We start from the raw sequence: 23,640 nt of genomic DNA, 5'->3' as shown, positions 1-23,640 counted from the left end.
TATGCTACATCAGTGACGACATTTCAAAGGTAGTTTAGCTGCCTATAAAGTACTTTTTATGCCTGAGACCATAAAATGTGCTACATAAATGCAGTTCTTTCTTTTATTAACTGCTGTAGTTGTGTGTTTCTTTGCCAATGGAGGATTGGCTACAATTACGCAGAGTAACATAAGTGAAATACATTTCCATGACAAAATTCCAAACCATGGTTACTCAGTTAGAATAATAAAATATTGGCTGTTTGCAACCGAACACTGTAGATGAGCGAGCGTCACTTAGTCAGTAAAGTACCAAATAAATATGTTCCCGACATGGAGAATACAAATGAAAACTACGGTAATGCTCACAGGAAATTGGACAATGTTCTATTTTATGATCACAGCAATGCCATATCATCAACACATGCTTTAATAGATAATAAGTCACTCTGCGATATTTATTCATTTGTTTTTCATTCTCAAGATCATCTTGGCAAATCCTGTGAACCGGGACCACTTAGTTAGGACTTAATTCGCATTTTTTTCCACCTATAATATCCATGGTTTATCCATCTCCACTCTATGTTTGTCTGCAGGAAGATGAGTTGACAGGGGGTTTACAGTTTTAATTCATACAGATATATGTCCAATGTTTGTAAATATCTGTCTGTAGCTAGAATCTATGCTGTTGTAATAAATAGGTATTCTTGTTAAGAACAGAAAAGTGAAAACTGCCGGGTTAGAAAGTTCCAGCTACGCGCTTACCTGATGGAAATGCATTGACTGTGATATTAATATATATAATTGTTAAATGAGAATACTGACGAATTTTGCTTATTGTTTCTGTGATGATCTAAACAATCCATTTGTCAACACTATAAAGTAGATATTGTTATTGTAAACACCCCTGAAAATGCAAAGAAAATTTCAAGAGGGGCCAAATAAGTAGTGTTGGGGAACAAAGAAATGGCAGAGGAACTGAACAAGTATTTTGCATCAGTCTTGAGGTTGGAAGGCACCAGTAGTAGAGCTTTAAGGGAGTCTGAAGCAGAAGTGAGTGCAGTGGCCATCACTAAGGAGAAGGTACAGGGGAAGCTGAAGGGTCTGTGTGGAATTTGCACATTCTCTCCATGTCTGCATGTGTCTCCGCCAGGTGCTCTGATTTCCATCCACAGTCCAAAGATGTGCAGGCAAGGTGGATCAGCCGTGGCAAATGTGAGCTTGCCGGGAAACAGTACAGGGCTGGGTCTTGGTGGGATGTTCTTTGCGGAGGTGGTGCAGACCCAATGGCCTCTTTCCGCTCTGTAGGAATTCTATAATTCAGAGAAGATGGTAAATTACATGGACCAGATGGACTGTCCCCCAGAGTTCTGAAGGAGATAAGTGAGAAGACCATTGGTGATCTTTCAGGAATTACTGGAGTCAGGGTGGGTCCCAAAGGAGTGCAAAATGGCAAATATAACACCCCTGTTTAAAATGGAGGGAGGCAAAAGATGAGAAATTACAGACCTGTTAGCCTGGTGCTGGTCATTGGGTCAGATTTCAGAGTCTATTATTAAGGATGAGACCGGACAATGCTTGGAAGTACATGGCAATACTTGGAAATACATGGTAAATTGGGCTGAGAAAACACAACTTTGTCAAGGGAAGGTCTCTGTTAGATTCTTTGGGAATGTAACCAGTGAGTCAAAACCAAAGAGAGCCATTGAACTTTATCTATTTGGAATTCCAGAAAGCCTTTGACAAGGTGACACACAGGAGTCTTCAAAATAAAAAATGAGCTTATGGTGTTCGGGAGTAGGTACTGGCATGGACAGAGGATCGGCTAACTGGCAGAATGCAGAGAGTGGCAATAAAAGGGTCTTTTTCAGGATGGCAGCCAGCAACTACAGGAGTTCCGCACTCATCAGAGATCAGACTACAGCCATTCACGTTATACATTAGCAATCTCGACAAAGGAACTGATGGTATTGTTGTCCACAGGGCGTTGTTGCTAAGTCTGCAGATGACATTTCGTTAGGTGGAGAGGCAAGTAGTGTTGAGGAAGTGGGGAGGTCACAGAGAGTCTGTAGAGATGGGCAAGTACAGGCATAGACTATTTTCTAAATGGGGAAAGGCTTCAGAAATCTGAACCACAAAGATGCCCCAGTTCAGGATTCTTTTAACATGCAGGTTCAGTTGGCAGTTGGGAAGGCAAATGCAATATCAGCATTCATTTCAAGACGGCAAAAATATAAGAGCAGAGATGTATTGCTGAGGCTGTGTAAGGCTCTGGTTATCTTGCATTTGGAATATTAAGAGCAGTTTTTGGCCATCTATCTAAAGATGGATGTGCTGGCCTTTGTCAGGGTCTAGAGGAGGTTCTCAAACATAATCCTGGGGATGAAGGCACTGTCACGTGAGGAGTGGCTGAGAACTCTGGGTCTGTACTCGATGGAGTTGAGAAGGACGAAGGGGGTCACACTGAAGGTCAGTCAGGACTGGATAGAGTGGACATGGAGATGATGTTTCCACGAGTAGGAGAGACCAGGACCTGAGGGCACAGCCTCAGAGTCAAAGGGACCACCTTTCAGGATGGAGGTGAGGAGGAATTTCTTCAGTCAGAAAGTTGTGAATCTGTGGAACTCATTGATGCAGAAAGCTGTGGAGGCCAAGTCAGAGTTGATTTCAGGCATAGATAGATATGTTCTTGCTTAGTGAGGACACAGGAGGTTGAGAATGACAGATCCCACTCAATGGGCTGAATGGTCTAAATCTGTTCTGAAATCTGAAGGTCGAAAACACTGGAATGTTAGTTCAGTGTTATTTTTATTGCACTGCAAGGACAGTATCTCTCCAAAAGACCTAACAAATTTTCCCACTCTGTTGTTGCAAACATATTCAATAACTAGCAACAATGCTCCTGTAGTGCCTCCCTCAGCCGACGCCAGTTAGTTCTACACTCATCGTAACTGCACGTGTTTGCCACCACTGAAACATCCCGGTATTACTGGCACTAGTGCCATGTTTAAAGGCTATTGTGAACCAGTAAAATACCCAGAATCCAGAACTGCCTTGTACAGTTCATAGCAATTGTCCCAGACAGGGCAGGAAAGGGGAAATTAGCACCTTATTTACAGTTAGGGACCTGGAGGTCCTGGTGGATGGATTGGTGCAGTGGAGGACTGTCCTCTTTCCCAAGCACAAGCACAGGAGGCCACAACACAATATTCCGCCAGACTCATCTGAGGCTGTCCAGTGTCAATGCAGTCTCAACCACCAAAAGAACCATACAGCAGTGCTGCAGGATCAGTGACCTCTGCTCCAATGGAAGAGGATCCTGGTCTGTGCTACCTCACATTCACACTCTCTCTAATTCTGCACCACCCTTCAGCACAGCTCATGTAATACCATTCTCACCAAAGCATTCAATGTCTGTCTTCGCTTGCTCTCGTCTACTTGAGGCCCCAAGGCTATTATTCCTGTATGTTCTCTGTGCCTCTTGCTCTCACCCAGGAGACCTCACCTCCCTTCCCAAACATACATGAGCACTAACAAATGCACCAGCTCATTTCATCTCACTCAATTCCTCCCTTTGTTTCATTCCAGGAAAAACAGCCCACAGTAGGGCAGAAAGAGCTAACACAGGTAGTGAGGTGTCTAATGTTTGACTTCTCACAACCTATGACGACAGTGTCCTGACCATGGTCATTCTGAGCAGCCAACTGATTGCATCCAAGCCCCTCGAGTGATATCAGACAATGCCCTGGAGTTACCTAGATCTGCTGCCTGAAAGTGCCTCGCTTGACTGGAGACCATTCCCCTCGGAACCTGAAGCATGACCATGTGGTTGGAGACAATGCAATGCCTTCTGTGCTTCTGCAGCTGGCACAGACTGCAGGTGTGAGATCAACATATCACGGTGCTGAACGGCAACACATCCACTCCTTTGATTGATGACTGCTAACAAGCATGACAAGCTGTCTGGCTTGGTCTCGATGCTAAAAAGTTAATCAACATAGTAGCGTTATGAGTCTGTTAGATGTGGCGGAGGGGCAAACCTTAAGAAGACAAGGCAAATGAAGACAAGGCAGAGGAGCTGTTAGCATTCATGCAGGGACACAATGAGAGTTGAGAGCTCAAGCAAGGTGTCCTGATGTGTAACGTGGCCCAATACACGAATGGGTGCCTGTCCCTGCATCCAAAAGTGCCCTGGCAGTAGCACTGCAATGAGGGGGGCTGCTGCAATCCAGAATGCAGCAATGAAGTACAGAAGAGTACTGAAAGCAGATCTGTGATGTGCCATGATGTGCTGAGGCTGGAACATGTCACATGTCAAAACTGTGGACATGGGGTGATCCTGATGGGTGTGGCTGCAGATGCTGCGGACTAGTGCCCAAGTTGGAGGTGCAGAGGAGCATTGAGCAATGTGGAAGCACCACACACACACTCAGAATTTCATGTTGTTAATTCGGAGCATCCAGTTTCTGTCTGGCAGGTAGAAAAAGGGAATAAGTACTAATGAGGTGGTACTGGGAAATAGTGCATGTCGTTCAGTGCTCCCTAGCGAGAATTTCAGCTCAATATCTACAATTTCCCTGGAAAAGGCAACATTTTGGTTTTGACATCCTGAAGCAGCTTGAGCTGCTATCAATATGAAGGGTACGCACCTAATGAAGAACGTCAAAATTGACAGTCGCAATAACAATTTAATATTGGAACACATCTCATGCAGACAAAGCTCAATTTTATATTAATGGTAAATTCAAGGTGATTGGGGTGGATAGGAGGACACCGAAAGTTTAACCCTGGACGTCCATTGCCAAGTCCTAGAATTGTATCCAGCCTGGACTGAAAGAAAATAAAATTCTCTCCGCTTGCAAGGATTCCCCAATATACTGTCACAGTCCTAATACATTTCCAAGTGAAGTGCATAACATTATTCCTAAATGGAGTTTACTAAACAATCTGACTGAGATAAGCTGAACGACAATTAGTCTGGAAAATACCACAATGGCACAGTTAATGCTCTTCAAGATACTGGCTAGGTTAAAAAGTCTCAGTTATGAGATAGACTGGTATGCTGGGTTTGTTTTCCTTGGAGCAGAGGAGGCTGAGGTTGGGGTTGGGATCTGATTGAGGCAAAGAAAATTATGACAGGCACGGGCAGAATACATTGTGAGAATCCTTTCTCCATGGCACATGTGTCTAAGACCAGATGGCACAAGTTTACGGTGAGGATTAAATGCTTTGGAGGAAGTCTGAGGAAAAGCTTTTTCATCTAAAAAGTGGTAGACGTATGGAGCACGCTGCCTGAAAGGGTAGTTGAGGCATGTATTCTCAACATTTAAAAAGCATCTGGGATGAGCATTTAAAATGCTCGGTCAAGTAGGCTGTGGAACAAGTGCAGATAAACGAGATTAGTGCAGCTTGGTGTATGTTGGGAGGCATAGACACGGTGTTTCTATGCTGTATGACTCTACGAGATTGAGTGTCACATAAAAATTTATTCTACATCTGGCCGTTTATTCCTTGACATTAACTGGATGATGTTCATATTGTGTACTTTATACACGTCTTTCTCCAGCACTAACATTTGTCACCGTGAAGAGCATTACAATCAGAGTGTCGAGATGTCTACATGATCCTGTACAGATCTGACCAAATGGATTCCAAAGTATATCAGTTTCAATTTTACGATTTAAAACAAAAATCGCTAAAACTTTCAACTACTTTATCTGTTTAAGTGAAATGAAATTAGAACATACTGAAACCTTATGTCAACAATACCAGGATTGATTTTAATCAGTCGACAATCTTCATATTCACTGAACGGATCATATACATATCAAAATCCAATCCGTCGGATGCAGTTTAAATGCACCTTAGGAGAATCTAAACATACTACATTAAAGTGTAAATCATACATACGTATCAAATACGTTCAGCAGCCAGTTCAGACACATGTCGACACAGAGTGGCACATTGACCAAGTCCTTGTGGTTTTGTTCCAAAACATCATAAATGGACGTTAAACAGTTGATTACTTCAGTCACATTCAGAAGTTGCTCGGTTTGTGTCAATTTGTGTTGATCAAAGACGCGTTGCGCTGTGTGCAACTCCAACAGATCCACTACAAAGGAGGAAGAAAACTAACTTTGATTACAGTTTTAACTTATTGAGCTATCAAATAAAATTAATTCCTGTATTTGGCCTAGAAATAAATACAATGATTCACAAAAGTACTCTGGAATGAAGGAAACAGGCCATTTCCTTCTCAAATGCACGATGTCAAATCTAACTAGGGAACCGTCAGTGATAATGTATGGTTTAGAAGGGGTGGACACTAGGAAGTTGTTTCCGTTAGGCGGGGAGACTAGGACCCGTGGGCACAGCCTTAAAATTAGAGGGGGTAAATTTAAAACTGAAATGAGACGACACGTCTTCAGCCAGAGTGGTGGGCTTGTGAATTCATTGCCGCAGATTGCAGTGGAGACCAGGACGTTGGATGCCTTCCAGGCAGAGATCGACAAATTCTTGATCCCAAAAGGAATCAAGGGCTAGGGGGAGAATGCAGGGAAGTGGTGTTGAAATGCCCATCAGCCATGATTTAAATGGCAGAGTGGACTTGATGGGCCGAATGGCCTCACTTCCACTCCTATGTCTTATGGTCTTATGATGCTGGTCATATTCTGTCGTTTGGTTCAGTAATTTCTGCAGAACAATGGTGGAGGAACAGTAGCTTTGTATGTTATGAAGCCCTCCTTTATATTTATGAAGCAGGACTCAGTACAATTTAAACTAAAACATCCATCTCTTTCAACCGACGTGCATTCTCACTACATCCAAATCCAAAGTACAAACTAATTGGCTCTTTACTCGTTTCAAATAGTGGATCTTACAACCCCTATTTCACTGCTGGTAATCAGCATTCATTTAAATCACACTAGGTTGCAGCTATGAAGTGTGTTAATCACACATTCTTGTTCATTTTAAAAAGGCGCTCTGTTACCTCGGTTTTGAACTAGATTTCTCTTATAATTTTGCTCTTTTGTCATACACATGGTATGTTCTACAGCGTCTACCAAAAACAATTAGTAGTTAAACAAGTATCAATTCAATTTTAGTTCACATGATGCCAACAAAATCTGGCAAACATGGTCAAAACATGGAATGCCAATCGAACCACTCCAAATACAACAGAACCTCCATAAATAAAATCTAATGGCAATATGAGGAATGAAGCTCCCAGAGATATGCATTCATCTGAGTGAAATCGTTGATTTTCTCGGCTTCTAACCCTTTCACAGGCAGAGAGATCCTGGCCCATGAACCTTCACTGCTTGAAAAAAATTCCCCTCGACATCGCCCTACATCTTTTCCCCAAAACATGAATGCATTCCCTTCTCCTTGTAACATCATCCACCAGCCATGGGAACACAGCCTCTCCACGTTTATCTTATCCCAACCAATCATAATCCTTTATGTCTCCATTAACTACTTATTAATCCCCTGTACTCCAATGAAAATAGCGTTAGCTAAATTTGTTGATAAAATGTCACAATCCTAAAACAGGTTGGGTAAATTTCATCATTATTACTCAATATTACCAAAATTATTACTCTTGAAGTTTAGTCCCAGATTTGGGTGTATCATTCCAGTCCTATTTCAAGGTTCAGGATAACTTCTTTGTTTTAGCACTGCATGAGCTACATTATAAAGCCCCATCCCACAGATACGAAGGTGGGAAGAAACACATAAAATCTGGAGGGCACTGTGTGTACATGTGTGGAAGTTCTGGGGAACTGTCAAGCAGCCTGCCTATCCTTTGACCTCCTGAGACTAATTGATGGCAATTTCAGGGATCTCCTCTATTGCGGAAGGAGATAGATGTCAATCAGGAAGGCAGTGAGCTTTACATGCACAATCCAGCCTCGAAAAACTGAGTTGGTAGGGGATCCTCATCCACAGGCCCCTTGGCCTGATCCAAGGCACTTCACGCCCTTAAACTCTCATCCAACGTTTCAACAACCCCGAACAACCCTCGACCACTCCGCACCTCTAGTCCGGGACCTGCCATCCAGCCATCAGCAACTTCAGACTCTTCTGGGCTCTAAGTGGCCAGGAGTTCTACAAGGTAGAACTTCCATCCAAGAGGGCGCCCCATGTCCTGCCTCCAGCCATTTAATGCTGCAGGGCAGCTGTGAAGAGCATGGGCAGGGTCCCATTTGGCATTTCAACTGGGAGACACCTGAGCAGGAGTGGGGGCAACAGCACCATGTCGAGTACTATTCACCAGACCAAAACTTCCATATCCTCAGCATTCTCTCCAATGTTCTGCCAATTCAACAGTCAGTGCCCAAGGTTAGTGGGAAACCAGAAATAAGGAAAGATTTCAAAGCCGAGAAATAGAAAAGAAACCGACAATAAGAGCTTATTTAAACAAATGAAAAGGAAGGAAGAGGTCAAAGTGAATGCAGATCCCTTAAAGAATGGAGGCTGCAAAAATAATAATGGGGAATCAGGAAATGGCAAATGAGACAAATAAATACTTTATGTCAGTCTTCACAGCAAAAGGCACAAATACCATCTCAAAAATATTTAGTGAACAAAGAGCAAAAAGCAGACAAGAAATATCACCAGAGAAAAGGTGCTCGGGAAACTAATGGGGTTAAAGGTCGATAGGTATCTGGGACCTGATGTACTCTGTGCTAGTATATTAAAAGATGTAGCTAGTGCGGCCTTACTTGAAATACTGCGTGCAGTTCAGGTCGCCCCATTACAGGAAGGATGTGGAAGCATTGGAAAAGGTTCAGAGGAGATTTACCAGGATGTTGCCTGGTCTGGAGTGAAGGTCTTATGAAGAAAGGCTGAGGGACTTGGGTCTGTTCTCATTGGAGAGAAGAAGGTTAAGAGGGGATTTAATAGAGACATACAAGATGATCAGTGGATTAGATCGGGTGGGCAGTGGGAGTCTTTTTCCGAGGATGATGACTTCAGCTTGTACAAAGGGGCACAGCTTCACATTCAGGGATAATAGATTTGAGACAGATGTCAGAGGCAGGTTCTTTACTCAGAGTGGTAAGGGCGTGGATCGCCCTGCCGGCCAATGTGGTTCACTCAGCCACATTCGGGGCATTTAAACAGTCCTTGGGTAAGCAGATGAGTGCTGATGGGCTGGTGTAGCAGGGTGGGCTTATATTAGTTCACTGGTCTGTGCAACAACAAAGCCCGAAGGGCCTGTTCTGCGCTGTATCGTTCTATGTTCTAACCCCCCACCAGCACTCATCTTCACTGGTTTCATCCTCGCCGCTTCGAACTGTCTGTCTCCTCTCGAACTATCTTCTCAGCTATCCATCTTCAATCCGCCTCCCCCTCTCTCCATATTTATTTCAGAATCCCTTCCCCTGCCCCATTTCTGAAGAAGGGTCCAGATTCCAAACATCAGCCGTCCTGTTCCTCTAATGCTGCTTGGCCTGCTGCACTCATCCAGCTCTACACCTTGTTTCTTCAGATTATCCAGCATCTGCAGTTCCTACTATCTCTGAAGAGATTTTCTTTCTCTTCTCCCACAGCAGTCTTGGAAACAACTCATATGGGCGTGGGGATTTGTTCACTTTTAAACCAGCCAATAATTTCAATTTCACACTGCATCTTCCTGCTTTATAGACATCAATGCTCCTCCTTGAAGGGAGGACAGATGGGAGGTACTTGTCGACTGTATCGATGCTCTTCAGTTCTGAACACAGATTGCCCCATCACCCTTCGTACACCCCGGTTTCTAATTGGCCCTACTCTTTCCCTGGTTATTCTCCTGCTTGATATGCCTGCAGAATATCTTGATATTCTTTCCAATCTTGGCCACCACCGTTTCTTCACACTTCATTTTTATACGTCACTAGTCATCCATTCATTTGCTCCCTTTGCACTTGTCATAAACATGTCCTGAACATTCCTCAAGATCCAGGGTTCTCCAGGCTTGTTGATCATAAATTTCACCCAAAACGGAACATAGCTGACCTTGACTCTCCCAGTTCCTTTTCTGCTGTAGATTCGCCCTCAACTAACTTCCCAAAATATTACACCCAGATCCTGCCTTGTTTCAGTCAAATATGCCTTACCCCAAACCAAAAACATTTTTTTTTAAACAGATCTCCTCTCCCACGTTGAAAAGTCTGTTGTCATGGTCACTATCACTAAAGCACTTAGCCACTGTCACCTTGAACACTGCCTTTGTGTCCCAGAAGTAGGTCCAGCATTGCACCGTCCCTTACAAGCTCGTCTACATGGTGATGTTAAATAATCTCTCAAATGTATTTAAAGAATTATTTCCCAAGTCAAACTTTTATGTTATCTCAATTAATGTTGTGCAGTTGAAATCCCCTAATATAATCTTTATATTATTATTTTCTCACCCCTCAGTGAATTACCTGCTCTTCAATTGCCCACTGCTTGGAGGCCGACAGCTTAAATTCCTCACCACATTAGCAAACCCTTGTGCAAGGATTTTGGTTCCTTTCTGCTTCAGCTGCAGACCAGCCAACTTGCAGAGGATATACCATCCCCACAAATTGTCCTTCAGATCCATGTGTCTAAATCCCTCCCCAAACACAAACACTTGAGCCAAGCATTCATCTGTTTTCTTCCCCTTTTTCTTGCCTTCTCAGCATGTGGCACCAGGAATAATCCAGAGATTGCAACTTTAGAGGTTCTGCTATTTAATCCACTGCCTAGCTCTCGGAACACTTGATGCAAGACCTCATCACTCATCTTACCAAAGTGTACATCGAGCTGCGTCTTACAGTCCTCCTCCTTCAGGATATTTTTAATGACATTGTTGATCTGGTTAACACGCCATAATGGAGTCACATCAATGACTGTGAAAAATCTGGTCTACCCAGATCGTCGCAATGGGCAAAAAAGCACACCAATGTCTCTACTTCCCAGGAGGCTAAGGCAATTCAAATATAAAGGGCAACTTTCATTGATGTACCAGAGAAAGCATCCTATCTGGATGCATATCATAGCATGGTTTGGCAACTGTTCTTCCTAAGAAAACAACAGACTCCACAGTCATGAACACAGCACAGTGCATCATGCAAATCAGCCTTCCACTCATTCATTCCACCTATACTTCCTGCTGCCTCGGGAAAGCAACTGAAATAATCAAAGGTCTTTCTCACCCGCCAATTACACTCTCTTCTACCCTTTTCTGAAGGGAAGGTGTCAAAAACTTTGTATTCATGTGTGAACAGATCCCAGAAAAGCTTCTTCACCACTGTTATTGGACATCTGAATAGAACTCTTAAAATTTTAAATCTAATTTTGATCTTGCTCTCTGTGCATCTTCTCTGTTGCTGTCATTATGTTCCATTTCACTAATGCACCTTGTATGGTATGATCTGTCTATACTGCATGCATCACAGAACTTTTCACTGTACCTAGGCATATGTAACAATGAATACTCTAATCAAATTGACTGTGTGCAAGAGAGAGGTGAACATATGGTTGTGTTCAAGAGTGCAAAGACAGTGCACGAAAGTGTGAGTGTGCGCAGGACAGAATGTGTGCGCCAGTGACTGTGCTCAAGAGCGTGTAAACGAGAGTCAGCACAAAAGCGAGTGTAACAGCATGCATGAGGCAGTGAGAGTGTCTGTGAGAGCGAGTGAGCTTGAGAGCAAGTGAATTTGTAACCCCAAGTGTGTGAGGGAGAGTTTTGTGTGTGTGTGTCTGTGTGTAGTTGAGTGTATGAACATTGGCAAAAGATCGTGCGAACAGGGCATGCAAGTGTGCCACGGAATGTGTGCAAGACCATGCATGATTGTATGACAGTATGGAGTATGAATGAGTGAGAACGTGACTCTGTGTGTGTGTGTCTGTCCGTGTGTGTCTGCCCGCGTGTGTCTGTCCGTGGTCAGTGTGTGTGGATAGTATGTTTGTGCATGAGGGATAGGATATGCATGTGCAACATAGTGTGACTGTGAACTTCTGTTTGTGCCTGAGTGAAGTGTTGGGGGAGAATAGGGAGAGGAGAGATCGAGAGAGCGTATGTGAGAGAGATGAGATGAGGAGAGGAATAAGAAATGATAGAACATAGAACATAGAACAGTACAGCACAGAACAGGCCCTTCAGCCCACAATGTTGTGCCGACCATTGATCCTCATGTATGCACCCTCAAATTTCTGTGACCATATGCATGTCCAGCAGTCTCTTAAATGTACCCAATGACCTTGCTTCCACAACTGCTGCTGGCAACGCATTCCATGCTCTCACAACTCTCTGCGTAAAGAACCTGCCTCTGACATCCCCTCTATACTTTCCACCAACCAGCTTAAAACTATGACCCCTCGTGCTAGCCATTTCTGCCCTGGGAAATAGTCTCTGGCTATCAACTCTATCCATGCCTCTCATTATCTTGTATACCTCAATTAGGTCACCTCTCCTCCTCCTTTTCTCCAATGAAAAGAGACCGAGCTCAGTCAACCTCTCTTCATAAGATAAGCCCTCCAGTCCAGGCAGCATCCTGGTAAACCTCCTCTGAACCCTCTCCAAAGCATCCACATCTTTCCTATAATAGGGTGCCCAGAACTGGACGCAGTATTCCAAGTGCGGTCTAACCAAAGTTTTATAGAGCTGCAACAAGATCTCACGACTCTTAAACTCAATCCCCCTGTTAATGAAAGCCAAAACACCATATGCTTTCTTAACAACCCTGTCCACTTGGGTGGCCATTTTAAGGGATCTATGTATCTGCACACCAAGATCCCTCTGTTCCTCCACGCTGCCAAGAATCCTATCCTTAATCCTGTACTCAGCTTTCAAATTCGACCTTCCAAAATGCATCACCTCGCATTTATCCAGGTTGAACTCCATCTGCCACCTCTCAGCCCATCTCTGCATCCTGTCAATGTCCCGCTGCAGCCTACAACAGCCCTCTGCACTGTCAACGACACCTCCGACGTTTGTGTCGTCTGCAAACTTGCTGACCCATCCTTCAATTCCCTCGTCCAAGTCATTAATAAAAATTACAAACAGTAGAGGCCCAAGGACAGAGCCCTGTGGAACCCCACTCACCACTGACTTCCAGGCAGAATATTTTCCTTCTACTACCACTCGCTGTCTTCTGTTGGCCAGCCAATTCTGTATCCAAGCAGCTAAGTTCCCCTGTATCCCATTCCTCCTGACCTTCTGAATGAGCCTTCCATGGGGAACCTTATCAAATGCCTTACTGAAGTCCATATACACCACATCCACAGCTCGACCCTCATCAACCTTTCTAGTCACATCCTCAAAAAACTCGATAAGGTTTGTAAGGCATGACCTACCCCTCACAAAGCCGTGTTGACTGTATTTGATCAAGCCATGCTCTTCCAGATGGTCATAAATCTTATCCCTCAGAATCCTTTCTAACACCTTGCAGACGACAGACATGAGACTTAACGGTCTATAATTGCCGGGGATTTCCCTATTTCCTTTCTTGAAGAGAGGAATTACATTTGCCTCTCTCCAGTCCTCAGGTACGACTCCAGTGGAGAGCGAGGATGCAAAGATCTTCGCAAGTGGCGAAGCAATTGCATTTCTCGCTTCCCAAAGCAGCCGAGGACAAATCTGATCCGGGCCTGGCGACTTGTCAATCCTAATGTTTGACAAAATTTTCAGCACATCAGCTTCCTCTATCTCTATCCATTCCAGCATGCACACCTGCTCTTCAAAGGTTTCATTCACTACAAAGTTGGTTTCTTTCGTAAAGACAGAAGCAAAAAACTCATTTAGGGCTTCCCCTACCTCCTCAGGCTCCACACACAAGTTCCCTATGCTATCCCTGATCGGCCCTACTCTTTCTTTGACCATTCTCTTATTCCTCACGTAAGTGTAAAATGCCTTTGTGTTTTCCCGGATTCCTTCTGCCAAGCCTTTCTCGTGCCCCCTCCTGGCTCTCCTCAGACCATTTTTGAGCTCCTTCCTTGCCTGCATGTAATCCTCTCTAGCTGAACTTGACCCTAGCTTCCTCCACCTTATGTAAGCTACCTTCTTCCTTTTCACTAGAAGCTCCACCGCTCTCGTCATCCAAGGTTCCTTAATCTTACCCCTTCTTGCCTGTCTCAGAGGGACATATTTACTCATCACTCCCAACAACTGTTCCTTAAACCATCTCCACATGTCTATAGTTCCCTTACCATGGAACAACTGCTCCCAGTCCATGCTTCCTAACTCATGTCTAATCGCATCATAGTTTCCTCTTCCCCAATTAAATATCCTCCCATTCTGCCTAATCCTCTCCTTCTCCATAGCTATGTAAAATGTGAGGCAGTTATGGTCACTATCACCAAAATGCTCCCCCACCACAAGATCTGATACCTGCCCCGGCTCGTTTCCGAGCACCAAGTCTAGAATGGCCTCTCCCCTCGTCGGCCTGTCAACGTACTGCGTTAGGAAACCCTCCTGAACACACCTTACAAAAACAGCTCCATTCAAATCTTCTGCTCGAAGGAGGTTCCAATCAATATTAGGAAAGTTAAAGTCACCCATTACAACAACCCGACTGCGTCCACACTTTTCCAAAATCTGTCGACCTATGCTTTCTTCAATCTCCCTGCTGCTATTGGGGGGCCTGTAGTAAACCCCTAACGAGGTGACTACTCCCTTGCTGTTCCTAATTTCCACCCATACTGACTCAGTAGGCGGATCTTCCTCGACAAAGGAAGCTTCTGTAGCTGTGATACCCTCTCTGATTAGTAGTGCTACACCCCCTCCTCTTTTTCCCCCCTCCCTATTCTTTTTAAATGTTCTAAACCCTGGAATATCCAGCAACCATTCCTGCCCATGAGAAACCCATGTCTCTGTTATGGCCACAACATCATAGCACCAGGTACTGATCCATGCTCTAAGTTCATCACTTTTATTCCTGATACTCCTTGCATTAAAGCAAACACACTTTAACCGATCCCTTGGTTCCTTCCCAGGAAAATCCTTCCCACTAGCTGGTCTACCTCTTGCTACTGCCTCACCTGCATCAACGCTCACCTCTGGTATACGGCTCAGGTTCCCACCCCCCTGCCATACTAGTTTAAACCGTCTCGAACTACTCGAGCAAACCTTCCACCCAGGACATTGGTCCCCTTCCAGTTCAGATGCAACCCGTCCTTCTTGTACAGGTCCCACCTTCCCCAGAAGGCATCCCAATTATCAACATGATGAGTGGTCAATACCTGGAGGTAAAAAAGAACAGTGTGAGAGTGTTAATAGAAGCCGCTGGATAGAATATGGAGGCTAAAATAGTATCAGAGATAATGGGAACTGCAGATGCTGGAGAATTCCAAGATAATAAAATGTGAGGCTGGATGAACACAGCAGGCCAAGCAGCATCTCAGGAGCACAAAAGCTGACGTTTCGGGCCTAGACCCTTCATGAAGGGTCTAGGCCCGAAACGTCAGCTTTTGTGCTCCTGAGATGCTGCTTGGCCTGCTGTGTTCATCCAGCCTCACATTTTATTATCTTATAATATGGAGGCTATTGTTTTACTGATGGTACTGAATGAAAAGCAAGTGACACCTCTACTTGTTAGGGGACAGGAGATGTGCATTCGAGAAGGAGATACAGTCAAGCCTTGTTAGAGACAGCAGACACATTGAAAATGCACAGAAACTGAAATTAAAGCTTTCTTGTCAATGTGTCAAGAGGTGAGACAAATATGACGGGCTAATATTGTACCTTTGTGCTCAGTAAAATCATAGAATCATGAATCAGAGAATCCTTACAGTGTGGAAACAGGTCCGTCAGTCCAACACAACCACACTGCCCCTCAAAGCATCCCACCAAGACCCATCCACCCATAACTCACCTAACCTACACATCACTGAACACCTTGGGAAATTTAGCATGGCCAATCCACCGACCTTGCACGTCTTTTGACTGTGGGAGGAAACTGGAGCACCCAGAGAAAACCCATGCGGACACATGAAGAATGTGCAAACTCCACACAGATAGTCAAAGGGTGGAATTGAACCCAAGTTGCTGGTGCCGTGAGGCGGCAGCGTCAAACAGAGCCCCTGTGCTCTTTATTATGCCAATTAAGCTGCAAGCATTATTTTTAAAGGAAGGAAACGTACCATCGTCACAGGATGCCAGTGCTTTCAATTTTCTATCAGCTTTGAGAACTTTATCCATGTCTGTCTTGACAAGGGCAAGGTGATGGCAATGGTGTGAACAGCAATTTGATTCACTCTAAATCAACTATAACACTAATTTTCAAAACTTTGAAAACTCAATGTCCTGTTTTTCGAAGATGTCTGCATGTTCCATGGAAAATCATGTATTTTCCACTGCCTACCAGGCTAATCATTTCTTCACTATGATCTCCGTCTCTCTCTCTCTCTCTCTCTCTCTGTGTCTTGCCCTCTTTGATTTCTGGAATTCCCGCCCTCCCTACCCTCAGCTACCTGTGCTCATATGCTCGAGGCTTCTCCAATTTTCTGATGTTCATGCTAAAGCTTTAAGATCCCCGCACTGAACGTCAGCAAATTTTTCCAGAAGCCTCAAATGACTGCTGCCCAGTGGCTCTGACATCCATTTTCATCACTATGAAGTGCTTTGAGAGGTTGGTCATGGGTCACATCAACTCCACCCTCCCACATTACCTTGATCCACTGCAATTCACCTACTGATGCAGCAGATCCATCGTCGATGTCCTCTCTTTGGCTTTACACACATCTCTGGAACGTCCAGATAACAAGGGCATCTACATCAAGCTCCTACTTATTGACCACATCTCCACTTTCAATACCCTAATGCCAAACAAACACATCTCCAAGATTTTGAGTAGGATTAATTTCTTATATTTTTATGCCAATTATATGACTGAATTAATTAAGTCGATTTAATTTTCAAACAAGTCTAGGTTTCTTTGTATTTCACCAGAGTCCAAATGTAAATTTATTCACATGCAAATTACATGAATGGCTTCAACATACAAATAAGTTCAGAGCTGATACACATTGTCATATAGGTTATGACACTCAGAAAACTTGATGTAGCAAAGACACCTAACATGTGCTGTCTCTATGATAACAAGGTGTCGAGCTGAATGAGCACAGCAGGCTGAGCAGCATCAGAGGAGTAGGAAAGCTGACGTTTTTGGTCCAGATCTTTTGTCAGGAATTGGACACAAAAGAATCTGAGATAACAGGTGTAGAGCTGGATGATGAGAGATAATGGGAACTGCAGATGCTGGAGAATTCCAAGATAATAAAATGTGAGGCTGGATGAACACAGCAGGCCAAGCAGCATCTCAGGAGCCTGAGATGCTGCTTGGCCTGCTGTGTTAATCCAGCCTCACATTTTATTATCTTAGAGCTGGATGATGCTGCTTGGCTTGTTGTGTTCATAAGACCATAAGACAGAGGAGTGGAAGTAAGGCCATTTGGCCCATCAAGTCCACTCTGGCATCTGAATCATGGCTAATGGGCATTTCAACTCCACTTCCCTGTACTCTCCCCATAGCCCTTGATTCATCCAGCTCTACACTTTGTTATCTCAGACTCCCCAGCATCGGCAGTTCCCACTACCTGTGTGGTCCTCCTCTACGTCAGGGAAACCAAGCGGAGGCTTGGTTCACACTAAACAACTGCACGTCCCAGTCGCCAACCATTTTAACTACCCCTCCCAATCCTCAGATGGACTGTCCATCCTGGGCCTCCTGCAGTGCCACAACGATGGCACCCAAAGGTTGCAGGAACAGTACCACTTATTTTGCTTGGGAACCCTGCAGCCTAATGGTATCAGTGTGGATTTCACAAGCTTCAAAATTTCCCCTCCCCACCTACATCCCAAAACCAGCCCAGCTCATCCTCACCTCCCTAACCTGTACTTCCTCCCACCTATCCACTCTCCCACCTCAAGCCCTACCCCCATCTCCAACCTACCAGCCTCATCCCACCCCCTTAGCCTGTTTGTCCTCCCTGGACTGACCGATCCCCTCCCTAACTCCCCACGTACACTCATCTTGACTGGCTCCATCCACCGCCTCTTTAACCTGTCTGTCTCCTCTCCACCTATCTTCTCCTTTATCCAGAGATAATGGGAACTGCAGATGCTGGAGAATCCAAGATAACAAAGTGTGAAGCTGGATGAACACAGCAGGCCAAGCAGCATCTCAGGAGCACAAAAGCTGACGTTTCGGGCCTAGACCGTTCATCAGAGAGGGTGTTGGGGAGAGGGCTCCGAAATAAATAGGGAGAGAGATGGGGAAGCGGACCGAAGATGGAGACAAAAGAAGATAGGTGGAGAGGAGAGTATCGGTGGGAAGGTCGGGAGAGGATAGGTCAGTCCAGGGAGGACGGACAGGTCAAGCAAACGGGATGAGGTTAGTCAGGAGGAAATGGAAGTGCGGCTTGAGGTGGGAGAAGGAGATAGGTGAGAGGAAGAACAGGTTAGGGAGGCGGGAACAAGCTGGGCTGGTTTTGGGATGCAGTGGGGGGAGGGGATGAGTTGGGCTCGTTTTGGGATGCAGTCGGGGAGGGGAGATTTTGAAGCTTGGGAACTTCACATCGATACGATTGGGCTGCAGGGTTCCCAAGCGGAATATGAGTTGCTGTTCCTGCACTCTTTGGGTGGCACCATTGTGGCACTGCAGGAGGCCCACGATGGACAGGTCGTCTGAGGAATGGGAGGGGGAGTTAAAATGGTTCGCGACTGGGAGGTGCTGTTCTTTATTGCAAACCGAGCGGAGGTGTTCTGCAACGCAAACATGAGATTTTTTCCTTCTAGCTTGCACTCACTGGAGCACTGCAGCAAGCCTGAGACAGAGATTTTGGCCAGGGATCATGATGGAGTGCTCAAGTGACAGGCAATTGGAAACCTGGGGCCATTTTTATGGACAGAATATAGGTGTTCTGCCAAGTGGTTGGTCAGTCTGTGTTTCGTCTCCCCGATGCAGAGGGAGACCATATTGTGAGCAGTGAATACAGTAGACTAGATTGAGTGAAGTGTGGGTAAATCGCTGCTTCTCCTGGAAGCCTTGGATAGTGAAGCGGGAGGAAGTAAATGGACAGATATTATGCCTTCTGTGGTGGCATGGAAAGTGCTGTCAGGTAATGGGGAGGTGTTGCGAATGGATAAAGAGTGGACTGAGGTGTCCTGACGGAATGGTCTCTGCGGAAGGCTGACAAGAGAGGGGAGGGGAATATTTGCCTGGTGGTGGAATCTTGTTGGAAATCGTGGCTGATGTTCTTCTGGATGTGGATATTGATGGGTTGGGCTTTGAGGACCAGTGCACATCATCAGGAGTGAGGCCAAAGTGTAGGAGATGGGTTGGACACAGCTGAGAGCTCTGTCAACCACAAACGCAAGGAATACTCAGTTGAGGAAGAAGGCAGACATTTCAGAATCCCTCCAACAGAAGACGAAATCATGAGAACAAGTGGATCTGTCGGGACAGTCCTGTTTGAAGATTATGGGAACTAAGACTACGTTGTTTGTCATAAAGGCTATGGTTGAGTGATCATATTCAAACTGAAGAGACCAAGAATGTGAGATTGGAGAATGGGTGGAGAACCATGCCTCGAGAATCCCTCTGCGGGTCTATGCTTGGCTTGGGCTACTATGGTTACCTTGTCCCAGTTTCGTATGAGAGGCGTGATCCTCCACCCATAATGCAGCCAACAAACAGATACAATTGGACCCCCACATACAAAAGCATACAGATCAAAACCCGAAATGACAGTACTCATGGTAACAGACCGGACAGTATAAATTCCAGACAGAGTAGAGTAACATTGTTTCGCTGGAGGCTTTACTGATGATGTCACACATCATGGTGACGAAACGTCTCAATGAAAACAAGCCAGCTCGGCGAGCAAGTCAACAACCTCAATCAGAGAGCTGGCTGTTTTGAACTACCTTGTTCAAGTGTATCATTTTGGATCTTGAATGTTAAATCTCGCTCCAACACAGGGACGGAGGATTGCTGTTAACAGCTGCATTATAACTAATTCATATTGAATCATTGTTTTGACCAGTCCAGAGATGTGCAGGTTAGGTGGATTGGGAATGCTGAATTACCCACAGTGCCCACATACGTGTAGGTTAGGTATATTAGCCGTGGGAAATGCAGGCTGACAGGGATAGAGTAGGGAATGGGGATGGGTCTGGGTGGGATGCTCTTTGCAAGGTTGCTGCGGACTTGTTGAACTGAATGGCCTGTTTCCACATCAGGGATTCTATAAAACCAGGTTTTACTAAATTAGTGAGAGAGTGAGTTTATCAATTGCTAAATGCAAGAAGTCAGAAGGCACCACAAATACACACAAGTTAGAAACAAGAAATTAGCTCAAAAAACATAACCGTTAAGAGGGATACGGATAGTTCAGCCTTTGGATTGTTTGTGAAGAATACAAAGTGGGATGTTGTGGCCACTAAGTTGGGCGATCCCCGGAATGCTTATGTGAATTCAGCAGTTAATTTTGAGATTCTTGTTGAAATTCTTTTGACCTTGTTTCCTTTTTGACATTGCCCTGGTTTGCAGAGCTCAGAGCAAGAGATTGTCTTTTCTTCTAACCTGCAGCATAGGCCTATGAAATGGCTGTCCTAGAACTGTGACCTCCACAACTCCATAGACCACACGAGCAGAGTCGCCCAGGAATACACACGATCTGACATTCAAGAACTATTGAGATAACAATACTCAGTGTGGGATTGGAAAAGACAGCATGTACAAACAGAAAACAGCTGTAAATACTGTCAAGAGGTGAAATAAAGTTATAGAGCTAAATTAGTGGCTCTTTGCTTACATGCTCATTGTATTCAGAACAAAATCAACAAATTAATAGCACACATACAGGTTGGCGGGCATGATTTGAGAGCTATTACAAAGACATGGTTATAAGGAGATCAACACTGGAGGTAAATGTGCAGGGCGACGTGACATTCCAAAAAGACAGGCAGGAGGGAAACTGACTGTCAGCGATGAAATTACTGTGAGAACAAGAAACGATCTTCGATCGGAAGACGTAGAATCCAATTGTATTTATTTGTTAACGGGAGGAGGACATCACTAGCTACGCAGTGTTTGTTGTCCATCCCCAATTGCCCAGGGGTCAGTTCAGAGTCAATCATATGGCTGTGGGTCTGCAGTCACATGTAGGCCAGACCATGTAAGGATGGCAGTTTCCTTTTCTAAAGGACATCAGTGAACCAGGTGGGTTTTTCTGACATTTGGCAATGGATTCATGGTCATCATGAGATTCTACATTCATGATTTTCTTTTATATTCAATTCAAATTCCACCACCTGCTGTGCTGGGATTTGAACACAGGTCCCCAGAATGTGATCTAAGTCTCTGAATTAACAGTCCAGTAATAATACCACTCGGCCATTTCCTCCCCAATCTTGGAACAAGAAAACCTGTAGCTGACTCCCACATGGGGAAAAACACTGTACCAGGAGTTTCTTCAAACGAGGTGATCGCCTCTTCTTACATTTTAAGATAGCTATGAATTATCAGGACCTTGGGGGAAGCTACTAAATTGGGGGAAGGAGTATCAGGTAGGAGCAGAGCAGTATTAATTGGGAAGAGCTTTTATTTTACATGTCGACATTTGATACGTGGGAGTTATTTAAAGACCTAGTGATCAGCGTTCAGATCTGGCCTATTCCAGGGAAGGAGGAATGACAAGGATGGCAATCTAAGGACATATGGACATAAGAAATAAAGCAGGAGTAGGTCATCTGTCTCTTCCAGCTCGCTCCGCCATTCAATAAGGTCATCACTGATCTTTTTGCGGACTCAGCTCCACTTACCCTCCCATTCACCAAAATCCTCAATTCCTTTCCTGTTCAAAGATCTATCTGTCTTGGCCTTTAAAACATTCAACCAGGGAACCTCAACTGTTTCACTGGGCAGAGAATTCCACAGATTCACAACCCTTTGGATGAAGAAGCTCATCCTCAACTCAGTCTTAAATCTGTTCACCCTTATTTTGAGGCTGTGCCCCGGAGTTGTACTTTCACCCATCAGTGGAACCAACTTCAGTGCTCCTTTCCTGTGTATTTCTTTCGTAATTTTAAAAGTTGCTCTTAGAACATCCCTCATTCTTCGAAGTTTCAGTGAGTGCAATCGTAGTCTTCTCAAACTCTCCCCATACAGCAACATTTTCAATTCTAGAATCAATCTTGTGAAGCTCCTTTGCACCCCCTCCAGTGCCAGTACATCCTTTCTCCAGTGAGGAGACTAAAACGGTACAAACTACTCTACATCAAGCCTCACCAGCACCCTATACAACTGGAGCATCCCCTCCCGATTTTTAAACTGCATCACTCGAGCAATAAAGGACACTATTCCATTTGTTGCCTCAATTACCAGCTGCGTCTGCAAACGTTTTGTGCTTCATACACAAGGCTGCCCAGCTCCCTCTGCATAGCAGCATGCTACAATTTTTCACCATTTAAGTAATACTCCATTTTGCCCGAATTGCCACCAAAATGGATAGCCTCACATTTTCCATCATTGCACTCCATCTGCTAGACCCTTGTCCATTCACTTACACTTTCTGTGTCCTTCTGCAGACGTTCATTATCCTCTTCACACTTAACACTAAAATGTGTGGTAGAGTAATCTGTGAACTGTAATAGAACATATAACAACACAGTGCAGAACAGGCCCTTCGGCCCTCCACGTTGCGCCGAGCTGTGAACTAATCTAAGCCCATTCCCCTGCACTACCCCATCGTCAACCATATGCTTATCCAAGGGCTGTTTAAATGCCCCTCATGTGGCTGAGTTAACAACATTGGCAGGCAGAGCATTCCACGCCCTTAACACTCTCTTAGTAAAGAACCTGCCTCTGACATCTGTCTTAAAACCATCACCCCTCAATGTGTAGCTGCACCCCCTTGTACAAGCTGAAGTCATCATCCTCGGAAGAAGACTCTCACTGTCCACCCTACCTAAACCACTGATCATCTTATATTATCTCTATTAAACTCCCTCTTCGCCTCCTTCTCTCCAATGAGAAGAGACCCAAGATCCTCAGCCTTTCTTCACAAGACCTTCGCTCCAGACCAGGCAACATCCTGGTAAACCTCCTCTGCACCTGTTCCAACGATTCCGAGGCCGCACTAGTGTTTGTAAGTTGCAGCATGACATCACGTCTCCGGAACTCAATCCTTCTACCATTGCAACCTAACACACCATCAGACTCCTGAACAGCACCATCTACCTGGGTAGCAATTTTCAGGAATCTATGCACATGGACACCAAGATCCCTCTGCTCACCTACACTGTCAAGAATCTTTCCCTTGACTCGGTGTTCTGCCTTCCTATTAGTCCTCCCAAAGTGAATCACCTCACATTTATCCGTATTAATCTCCATTTGCCAACTTTAGGGACAATTCTGCAGTTTATCCAATTCTCCCTACAACATGCAACATTCTTCCACAATGTCCACCACTCCACCAACTTTAGTGTCATATGCAAACTTACTAACCCATCCACCAATGCCTGCGTCCAAGTCATTTACACAAATGACAAACAGCAGTGGTCTCACAACACTGTTTGTAATTTTTATTAATGACTTGGACGAGGGAATTGAAGGATGGGTCAGCAAGTTTGCAGACGACACAAAGGTCGGAGGTGTCGTTGACAGTGTAGAGGGCTGTTGTAGGCTGCAGCGGGACATTGACAGAATG

At 44.7% G+C, this 23,640-nt stretch overlaps 1 protein-coding gene across 9 annotated transcripts in view; it reads right to left on the bottom strand.

Moving 5' to 3' along the window:
• Positions 1-23,640, bottom strand: part of LOC132209305 (utrophin-like) — a 123,160-nt gene that overhangs the window by 37,069 nt on the left and 62,451 nt on the right. For 7 of the 9 annotated variants that reach the window (XR_009445410.1, XR_009445409.1, XM_059644439.1 and 4 more), the window contains one exon: positions 5,890-6,091. Coding sequence is in view for 2 of the 9 variants with exons in the window: in XM_059644442.1 (XP_059500425.1) it covers positions 3,731-3,959; positions 5,890-6,091 (431 nt within the window). In the remaining 7 variants the exon portion in view is untranslated. Of the gene's footprint in view, positions 1-544; positions 570-3,715; positions 3,960-5,889; positions 6,092-23,640 lie in introns of those variants that run through there. The other 2 variants (XM_059644443.1, XM_059644442.1) reach the window with 2 other exon arrangements.

The sequence above is a fragment of the Stegostoma tigrinum genome, unplaced genomic scaffold (genome assembly GCF_030684315.1).
Source record: "Stegostoma tigrinum isolate sSteTig4 unplaced genomic scaffold, sSteTig4.hap1 scaffold_83, whole genome shotgun sequence".
Classification (NCBI taxonomy): Eukaryota; Metazoa; Chordata; class Chondrichthyes; order Orectolobiformes; family Stegostomatidae; genus Stegostoma; species Stegostoma tigrinum.
The sequence above is the reverse complement of the archived record's forward strand: the minus strand, read 5'-3'. Positions and strand labels throughout refer to the sequence as shown.